The 11,004-nt window shown below is 38.7% G+C and overlaps 1 protein-coding gene across 1 annotated transcript in view; it reads left to right on the forward strand.

Moving 5' to 3' along the window:
- Positions 1–8,290, forward strand: part of MCCC2 (methylcrotonyl-CoA carboxylase subunit 2) — a 37,095-nt gene extending 28,805 nt beyond the window's left edge. Inside the window, exons 16-17 of the mRNA XM_069000991.1 lie at positions 291–376; positions 7,860–8,290. Coding sequence (XP_068857092.1) covers positions 291–376; positions 7,860–7,977 — 204 coding nt within the window. The 3' untranslated portion in view covers positions 7,978–8,290. The remainder of the gene's footprint in view (positions 1–290; positions 377–7,859) is intronic.
- The last annotated feature ends 2,714 nt before the right edge of the window (positions 8,291–11,004 follow it).

Below are 11,004 nucleotides of genomic sequence, written 5' to 3' on the forward strand. Positions count from 1 at the left end.
ACCTAAATTTTTTTCTCAGTACAATAGCTTCAGTAATTTTTCAAGTGCTAATCACCAATTGCTCTTGCACTTAAGTGTATGTTTATTCTCCTTTTTCCACTCACTTGTTTTGAAAAGTGGTATTTTAATTTTATTATCAAACATGCAAAATTGACAATTGTGTGCTAGAAGAGTAAAAAAACTTTGGGGAGATCATGTAGGCATGATCTTTTCTTCAGGTTGATGCTGCATATAAAACTCTGCTATCATTGTAGAAGAAAATATTAAAGAATATTTTATCTGGTTTTTAGTTGTCTGAGGCAGATGAAGCAGCTTTGAAGGAGCCAATCATTAGGAGGTTCGAGGAGGAAGGAAACCCTTACTATTCCAGTGCAAGGTAACATATAAATAACTATTCTAAAACTTAATTGTAATCACAGGACTTGACATCTAGCTCTTGGTATTAAAGAACAGCAGAACAGAACAATCAAAAACAAAGATTGTGTTTGATGTGCATTGAAACCAATGTCTTGTCTGTCTTTGGGAGCTGGTACCATGAACTGTTTCAGAAGACAGCATGCGCTTGCAGGAATTACTTTGCTGGTTCTAGAAGTAATGATGTGGTAGCATGGAGTTTCTATGTTATGTGTTTTATTCTGGATAGGTTTTATATCATTCTCCCCAGTGTAGTATCTGGTCACCTTTCTAAAGCCTATTGAATAATGTAATGAGTGGCTGCATGTGTGTTGGGAGGAATTTTAGTGGGATCCTGCAAGTAGAAGAGGCCAGTGGAAAAGGAGCTAGCCGTTTCGAGAAGACCTTAAGCCATGGTCATGGTAGGTGATTGTATTGGATGATAGCAATTTTTGTAGGGCATTAGCTGATGGGTGCAGCATACTCATGTTTGCTGAGGAGTCCTTTACAGCATTTCATGCTCAGACTGATGGAATATTAATAAATGCCCTGGAACTATTTAGGCTAATGAAGCCAAGGTGGCATCCTGAAGTGATACATGTGGAAAGTGGCTTGGAGGGTTTCTTGGCCTTTGATTGTAATTCTGCATTAGTTTCATCCTGTCAGTGCTAAAATTCCTCCATGTATTTCTGCTTGTGGTATCCAAGAGCTTGTTTTCCACAGGCTCTCAGCTGCTGATGATAGCATATTTCAGTGACCCATATGTCAGCTGTGAAAGCAGCACAGCTAGCAGTTAACAACCCAGGAGACTCCTGGAGTATGTGGAAGAGAACTTCCTGGTCCAGGTATCAGACCAGCCAGCCAGAGGTAAGGCGTTCCTGGTCCTGTGCACTGTTCCAGTGCAGAGGAGCTCATTAAAGGGATTGTGGTTGGAAGCAGCCGGGGATGTAGTGGTCACACCCTGGCTGAGTTCAGGATCTCAAGGATTGCAAGCCAGCAAAGAGAAACTCTGGACCCTAAAGTTTGGAAGAGTGAAGTTCCAGATATTTAAAGGGTTAGTGGATGAGATGGCCTGGGAAAGTGTCCTTAGAGACAGAGGAGCTGATTAGAGCTGGCAACTCTTCAAAGACACTTTTCTTAGAGCACAAGAGCTCTTCATTCCAATGTGTAGGAAATAGAGCATGGCAGGCTGGAAACTGGCATGGCTGAGCAAGGATTTGCTCCTCAAACTGTGGAGTAAGAAGGAAATGTACACCCACTGGAAGCAGGGACAGGTAACCCGGGAAGAGCTCCTTCTTCATGATCAGAAGTAAGATATGAAATTACTGTTAACTTTTACTCTTTTCTGTAGGGATAGTGGAATATCTGATGTATAACTGACTTCTGACTGAGTTATATCTTAAGTGAGATATTTATACCTGGGAAATCTACATTAATCTTAGTGTTTAATCAAATGAATACCTACATCAGGATTGATCTTTAATGGGTAGTAAAAGAAATAGCACAGAAGTTTTTAACAGCTGACGCTGTGCTCTAAGTCAAGAAGGAAAAATGAAAAAAATATGAGTTACCATTTTTTATAATTGTATTTTAAGAAGAAGAATTTTCCACTCATATAATAACATTTAAAAAAATGAGTCAAACCGTCTGTATTTAAAATTAATCCCTACCCCACAGAAGATGAATAATGTGATTTTTTTTTTTACTTTTTTTTTTATACATTCACTGGAAACAGTCAGACTCTTTGTACTCACGATTTATTTAACTTTCAATATATTAGATATAATAGCAATATAAAAACTTACCCTCTCCCAAAAACCAACAGATGATTTACAGTATTTGTCAGTATTTACAACAGTAAGTTACTAATGTGTAAGAAAGCAGTTTTACCTGTAGGGTTAAGACTAGCATTAAAAAATGCCACATTTTAAATTTTTAATACTGTCCAGTGATCTTTAGATGTGAAAATTGAGTGTTTAATACTAGCTTTGTGCTCTCTAATGAACAACTTCTACCAGTTTATGTTTTCAGAATATCTGGCCATTTTGTGAAGTTAGGTTGCAAATCTGCTAGTCACCCCAGTAAATAGCTTAAATCTGCCCAGCCTAGGTGTTAGAAAGTGTTTTTAGTGCTAGTTGACCTGTCATTTATTTGAAAAAGCAGGGTAGTTATGCATTTCTTACTGTTTGTGCTTGGAAAGGCAGTGTGACGTGCACAGATGTGAGTTGGCTGAAAACTAGCGTGGGTCTGGATTGCATGAGGTTGGGTTCATGTGATGCTGCACTCAAGATAATAAGCCCAGCTGAGACATGAAGTCAAATGTCAGAGCTGAAATCCCACTGAGGCTTATCTGGCTATAAGCAACGAAAGTTAAATGCCTCTTTTCACAAAGGAGGGCTTTTGACAACAGTGTGTGACTGGCTCAGGTCAAGCAGTCCAGGCTGGTTTCTCTTGCTTTTCAGTTCAAGTAGGTGCAGTCTGCATTGTCTAGGAGCTTTTTAATTGCTCTCTCATAGAGTTAATTGGGTATTTCAGTGGATATACTCATGTTTCCTGCCCTTTCATGCTTTGCATTATCTAATTCCTAAGCAAGATCTCAGATCAATAGTTCAGAAGTTTTCATTATTGTGGAGTAGGCTGTCCAAGCAGAAACAATGAGATGAAGTGGATTACAGTCTTTGCAGCAAGTGTACTTAAGGGGAAGGATGTACCACTCACCTTGCACCTTGGAGACAGCCCTTTCCTCAGCCAACATCAGCAGCTGCTTATTAGCAAGCATTTGCTGTAATCCAGGGAGAAGTAACCAGTCCCCTTTGCTCTAAAGGGTGCTTCCTGTTGGGCTTCAAGCATGGTAAAAACACAGCTGATTGTCAACCAAATGTCAGGGTGCTGTAATTGAAACTGAATCTGGACAGCCTTTGTTTTGTAAGATCCCTCCACCAAAAAGGTCAACAAGGAAACTCCAGCAAACATCTTAGCATTTCTGAGAGAACAAAAATGATAGATGAACACAAAGATTGTTGTCTGTATTGCTGCTCATGTGCAGCTGGTTTGGAGGCTCCCTCATACTGTTGTTCTCCTGCCTAATGTCTGCCTCACCCTTAATGGCCATTGAGATTGATGTGACCCTTCCATTTGACTTCATTAGGCTTTGAATCAAGCTTTTTGCAGTAATAAGGAGAGAGAAGGAAAATGGCCTAGTGATCTTAAAAGACAAGCAAATATCCCTATTTATTCTTTAATCATTTTGCTTGTAAGTGATAACTTGCTATATGTACAGGATGTCAATACTGTTCCCTGCAGCTGTATTTTCTAATCAGACTTTAACCAATTTTTTTATTAGAACCTTTCACAATGAGCAGTCTTAATTAATGGTGGTCATTAGGCAGCACCCTTTTTAATGAGTTATATTAATCTGCTCAGAGGTTTCTTAAAAGATTTCAGTGATTTGCGTCTTAACAAATTGCACAAGCATTTTACTTCAGGCAACTTCATTTCTTTTACTCACACTATCTCAGTTACAGATATTTTATGAGTGTAGTGTGACTCATGTTCCAGCAATGGGGTTTTAATGGATAGTTTAATTATTAATGTTACATCCCAACAGAGAATGCAGTTTTCTTCAAACAAAGAGAAGCAGAAGCCAGGGGTGACCATATGAAAGCAGCTTGACTTCCATGCAACATCAAATCTCTACGGTTGTCAATATAAGTCAATTGTGTTGTTACCAAGAAAAGAAAAAACCAAACAAATCTGCCATTAAAATGTGCTTTAAGTTTGGAAGTGGTTATTACAGCAGTTATCACTATGAAGTTGCAGCTTGGAAGGTACTGCACTAAGTTGGTGATTCTTTTGGAGTCAGTTCATCCCTGCCCTTCCACGCCCTTAGCAGATGTGTTGAACATTTTAAGCATTATGAATTCCCTCATTCTGTTTCAATGTGTTTCATGAATAAAAAAGTTAATTGCAGGTATTTATTGGAAAAAAAATTTATATGCAGAGCAAACCTGTATCACTCAGAAACCCAAAATTTGCTTAAAAATAGAAATTACTATATTTGAAATTGTTCATAAAGTTGGGATTTCTTTCACAGTCTTAAGAAAACAGAAGGGTTGAGATTTATTTGACCTCACAAAACTACTTTTATTTTCGCTATTAAGGAGGATCTTCTCCTTTCTTTCGGCAGATTAATCTGACTATATTCATCATAACTAAACCAAAATATAAATACAAGGGGAAGAAAAAAAAGTATGCATTAAACTTTGGTAATGCACTCTCTGTGAAGTTGAAAGTGTAGTAAGTACTGTCTTGGCCATTCTGTTATGCTAGATTATATCAACAGCTACAACCACTGTCTTGGGAAAAAATCAAGCAAATTCAAACATGTCTTATGTAAGTCTCTGTAAAACCACTTTTCTTCGGCTATTTTGAACAAAAAAAAAGCCTCCAATTGCTTTTGCTTTTGTATGGTAAGAAGCAGTTCCTCTTATTCTTTTCAATAGAGTATTGCCCAAATAAGCCCAAATATTTTAATGGGTTACTACTTAAAATTGAGTTACTACTTAAAATTTAAAGATACAGTTAGGAAAGGAGTTACTCACAGGAGTCAGACAGCAGGAGCTTGAAACATGCACTTTATCCAAGTTATGATACAGACAGCTCTTGTGTCATCTGAAACAGAATTTGCTGTTAGTACTGCTTCCCTGCAGGTACAGCATGGCTGTTAAGAGTATTCCAATGCTTGGGTTACTAGCCCACTAGAAGGGATGTACTGACTGAGAATCCTAAAATGAGAAGAAATTAGATAGAGTTACAGTTTTCTTATATTTGTATTTTGGGTTTATAGCAGGGGTTTTTTTGCCATGCCAGAAGTTTTTCTCCTTTTTACATTTGAGGAAATTCCTTACTGCAAGGGTGGTGAGGCACTGGAACAGGTTGCCCAGAGAAGCTGTGGATGGCCCATCCCTGGAAGTGTTCAAGGCCAGGTTGATTGGAGCTCTGAGCAACTCAGAGCTCTAGAAACCTCTGGTCTAGTGGAAGGTGTCCCTGCCCATGGGGAGGGGGATTAGAACTAGATGATCTTTAAGGTCCCTTCCAACTCAAACCATTCTAGGATTCTATCATTTTTCCAGACTTCTTTCTCTGCTGGGTGGGACCTAGCAGCTGGGCCAGTGAGTTGTGACCACAACTACTGTGGTGCAAGATTTCTTAAATCAAAATTTGATTTTCACTCCTAAGAAAGAAAGAGCCTGATTTTGTCCAGTTAGCAGCAAAGTCTTCCCTTCTCCAGACCATTTCTTCTCCTTTACTTCAGTTTTGCTCTTGTGCCCCATTTAGTTTAACAGTTTCCTGCTTGGGAAGCTGCACCATGATAAGATCTGTTTATAGTAGAGCATTCTTTCTGAGCTGGGTATCCTTTTTCTTCTCTATCTAGTTGTAAATACAGTTCTTTAATAGTTGGAAAACATGCTCCTAGAGCTGTGCCTGAACCCTTGTGCTTGAGGTTGTTAAAGGTGTCTTCTACTGCAATTCCATTTTGTGCTTCTTAGGATAGATACGTGTTGTAAAATAAAAAGCATACATTGTCAGTCTCTTCATATTTTTATCTGATTTGATGAATATTACTTTCTCAGCAAATGGCAAAATAAAGCAAATACGGAAAACAGTCAGAAGTGTCTGCAGCTGCCTCGAGCTTATAAGTATGTATTTATGTAAAGTTTGCAGTCTTCTTGGGGATGAGGTTGGCACATTTAGGACTGAAAGAAGAGTGCAAAATATATTGTTTCCCGTCTAACAGATTTTGCTAAGTAATCTCCAAACAATATAAAATTTGCAGATGGAACTTCAGTTAGAAAGGAAAGGCTGTGCCTTTTCTTGGTAGAGTCAGTCTTGGCTCCCTATTAATGACTGTTTATTGTATTTTTAAATTTTCCACAAGGAATTAAGCATTAGCCAACAGTGAACTAAGTTCACAAAGAATGCAAAATAAGTCTCTCTAGGGAAAGATGGGATGGAGGAGGAGCATCCCTATCTTAACCAAAGATACTGTGCATATGTTCTGCAGATGGTGATTAAAGTATGTGTTTAAGTGAGACTGGGTTTCAATGAGCAGTGTGGTATCTTCCTTAAATATCTTGCTGGGGAAATAACAATATTTACAGTTTCATGGCCTGCTGGGAATTTCAACACAGATTTTAATTTAGGTAGGATGAAGCTGTCATTGAGAACTGATGCCACAAAGACCTTAATTTTTGGATAATATCAAAGAGACTATTTACAAGTGTTGGCTATGTGTGCGACCTGGGAATTTGACAGCTGCTTATTTATAATTTAATTGCCTTCAGGCCTTGGTTAAGGAGGGTAGTATCTTCCAGTTGTTCAGAAATGGACTTAATGGTAAAATAAATGAAAGAAATTGTGCTGGGTCTTGTTGAGGTGGAGTTCATTTTCCCACAGCAGTCTTCACAGTCCTGTGCTTTGTATTAGTAGCTAGAAAGCCTCTCTCTCCAACATTTTCCCCCAGTAGTATTCTGGGGTGGGCAAGATCCTAGGAGTGGACACAACTAGGCCTGCTGACACAAATTAACCAAAGGGATATTCCATAGCATATGACTTCAGCTCAGTTCCAAAAGCTAAGGAAAGGAGGAGAAAGGTGGAACATTGGTTATTTACAGTGTTTGCTTTCCCAAGCAAATGCCACACATGCTGAAGCCCTGCTTCCTGGGAAGTGGCTGGACTTCACCTGCTGATGGCAAGTAGAGAATAAAGTTGTTAGGTATTTTATCTCTTTGTGCCTGTGCAAACTTTCACTTACGCTTTAGTAAACTGCCTTATCTCAACCTATGAGTTGTTTTCCATCTTATTTTCTCTCCTCTGTCCAGCTGGGAAGGGGGAGTGATAGAGCAGCCCGGTGGGCACCTGGCATCCAACAAAGGTCAACCCACAATAGAAATTCTGAAAATACTTGAAATTTATTCTGACTTTTTAATGACGAAAGAGTAAACACTTGTATCATCCTCACCTGGCAGTTTAATTGACCTGAATAGTGTAAATAATGATGTGACATAATCCTTAAAGTGCAAGCATTCTTAATAGAAGAAGGTAGGTCATTGACAGATGATCATTCTCCACATGAACATTGACAAGCAAAGAGGGCTTTTTTCTTTAAGGAGATGATTAAGTATGAAGAATCTATTTAAAATATGTGGGTCTGACGTTCTTCACTTATCTAAAATGTATACTTTGTTCTAGAAGACAATTCCATGGAGTAATGCACACCAGTCTATTGCACTGATGAACAGCATGAATTGACTCCATTGTTTTGAGTATAATTTAGCTATTTTACTCCTCTTTCTTTAATATAAACCATTTCCAGTTTCACGGTTTTGAAAGTATACCAGCTGTGTATGTTGATTTCTTTTAATTATTAAAAGTTCTGGTTTGTTATGTTTTTGGTTTTTCTCTAGATTATGGGATGATGGAATTATTGATCCAGCTGACACAAGACTGGTTTTGGGCCTCAGTCTCAGCGCAGCACTAAATGCACCCACGAAGAAGACAGAATTTGGAGTTTTCAGGATGTAAATTTAAACGTGTGATCATCAGAATTACCTCTGTATATTTTACTTGAGGCTGGGCAGCATACTAACTACAATATTGCGGTGATTAAAAATAAAGATTTATAAGATGCTATTTTTAATGAAACTTCATCATTATTTTCACTGACTGTAATTGTCACATGGTACTTCAGTTTTTTGATAGTGATTTGAGATTAGTCACTTAAGTGCTTATATAACTGCATTGCATGAATAAATTGCAGGTTCTAGAATTATACATCATGTTTGACAAGAAACTATTGATACTATCTTCTATAAATAAATGTGCAAAGTAAGCTATATATTTGGTGCTTTTCAGCTCCTTTGTTTCTTTTAATTCTTCTTTGTATGTCTCCTATAAATGCAAAACATTTTTGAAGTCCAACAAAGAAAAACCCACATTTGTTAGTAAATAATTTCTGTGAAAGGGAAGTGCTGTAAGAGCAGGCAGGGACTTCAACACAGCATGGAATTATGGATTTCATGCAGTTGCTGTCATCTTGTTCTGTCTCTGGCTTTCATCTAAAAAATATTGCTCTTCTGTGTTGTTCCCTGAAATCAAAACAACTATTGAACCTGATGGATGCATAATGTTTTCTGGAAGAGATGAAAGTGTATGCTGGTGTCTGTGAAATCAGCAGGTTGCTGAGAGCATGTGTGAGGACAGGGATTGGCTGCAAAGGTATTTAAACATCTTGGTGTGTGGTCCTTCTGGTAATCTTGGTTTCACAAAGACAGAGTGTTCTCTCCACAAGGATCAATGCTTCACTCAGAAGCCTGAAATCCACTGACTTAAAGAGTTTCGAGATGCTGGAGTGCTTTGGTTATTCTGATTTATTTAGGGTGGCTTGTTCAAGTGTAAAGCTTTTCAAGAATTCAGTGTCTGTCATTTAATTTGTTCTCTTCAGAAGCATTGCACCTTGTAGAAACTAAATACTGTTCTAGCTGGGAATAGGAGGGTGATTTTATGTTACCTAGCTTTGCTCTACAGGTGCCCAGCCCAGACAGCCATTGCCAGAAATATTCTTAACTGAGAGTCAAATCCAAGAAGAGCCAGTGTATATGAATAGAGGTCCTATCCCCTGCTGGCCTGTGGGGAGAGGAAAGACTCCTAACAGGAGTGATCATGCTTGTTAAGATGCTAGCTGTGATCTTCCTAGGCTTGTGTGGAGAGGAATTCCCTTTGGATCCAGGAGGAGGATGGAAAGTCTGCTATCTACCAGCCTTCCCAATTGTGTCTCAGATGCAAAAGAGAAAATGAAGTAATTCTTTGGAATGTGGATCTTCAGTGTAGAAAACAGACAGCCTAGTATGTGTTGAGGTGTATGTCTCTGGCACACTTCTGTATTGCACTAAAAGAGCAGTTTTCCCTCTCTTTTTATGGAGATGAAATGTATCCAGAGCCTGGTGTTTTCTGCACCACTAGAGAGATTACTTTTGTAGGTCTGCACTCTTGTGCTTACATGCATGTTCTTAGTGTATTAAATATTTAGCAGAGAATAATAGTTTAAAATACTGCCAGCTAGGCACGGAGCTGTGCTTTTGTGCCACTTATTCTTGTCTCACTACCACGTTTGTGAACATGTCTAGTGTAGACCCAAGATTTCTTGATCCTGAAAGTAAATTGAAGTTATTTATGGTTCGTAGGCTTCTGAAATGCTTTTAAAAATACCCTATTTTTAAATACAGATTTATAAAATATATAAGTATGTATGTAAAATATAAGCAAGGAAGAAAAGAGTTCTGGACCCTGAAATGCTGTTAGTGGCTTCCAGTAAGAAGAAACACACTGTATTTTCTCCTGTTCCAGTTGAATGATCAGTTCAGGCTCTTGTCCTTCTCTTCTTAATTATGGGGGTCACTTTCACCTGTTTGTCACTCCCAAAGCCATGAGGACTACTGCCTATTTCTGCTGAGAAGTCTGATGTCTTCTGAATAATATTTTTATTTTGAATGTATTCTTTCAATTACACTGGTAACTAAATCATGCCACATTGGAGACAGTAACAGGTAATCCTGGGATACAGATGATAGAAGCAGGTATGTTTGGAAAGATGCTTCTGAGATGGGTAACTCTGTTGCTTGTTACATCTGAAAAGACAGTTCTTTACATTTGTCAAAATTTCTTCCTCCGAATATGTGTGCAAGCAAAGTCAAAATACATATCTAATTAAATAGGAGCATTCTGCCTTAATAATATTTAGCTTTGGAAATATGTTAAGCAAATGAAGTTAATCCTCACAGGCTTAGCATCTTATCAGCATGATCTGGTTAGTGGTTGCTACTGAGCAGGATCTTCAGTGCAGAACAGCAGTTCAGAGAGTCACTAGTGGTTATCACTCCTCCACTACACAGCTATTTGGGAAAAGCTTTTGCATATTACCGTGATGCATTCTGTATGGGGCACTGACTGTATGCAGTGCCCCTTGTGTGTGATGGTGTTCTTATCACTGAGAGGGTCTCTTGCTGCCCAGAGCTTTGCTGAAAAACATTGTTTTCTGTGGAGCCAGCAGGAGTGAAGAGTTGGACCCCGTGCTTGTACCTCATTTGATGATGTTGGTAGATCTATTCATGCTGTCTCAAAATAATCACCCAGAGCTCTTGCATTGTGTCTGCCAAGAGTCTCATGCTTTTGCAGTAGCAGCTACCTTTTAGGTTTAACATGGGTGCCCTTACAACAGTAATTTTCAGTTTTCATTGGCACTGTGCTACCAGTGGGATCCCTTTTGGAATGAAAGAAAATTTTAAATAAACCTAAATTAAAGGGAGCTGCCACTGTAAGGGTGTAATACTCCTGATGGCAGGGGCAATGTAAAAGCGGTGGGTGACTATTTCAAGACTTCTCCTACTCTTCTCTGGTACACATAACTTCTTCAGTGTAGTACTGAAGCAGTTCACAAACACTAATCTGTTTCCGTACTGGAAACGGTGGTACTTGGGATGACACTGATTTTTCTGATGGAAGTTGAGGAACCAGGGAAATGGCTGTGCTGTATCAAGCACACAAACTGTGGTG

The sequence above is a fragment of the Aphelocoma coerulescens genome (assembly GCF_041296385.1).
Source record: "Aphelocoma coerulescens isolate FSJ_1873_10779 chromosome Z unlocalized genomic scaffold, UR_Acoe_1.0 ChrZ, whole genome shotgun sequence".
NCBI lineage: Eukaryota > Metazoa > Chordata > Aves > Passeriformes > Corvidae > Aphelocoma > Aphelocoma coerulescens.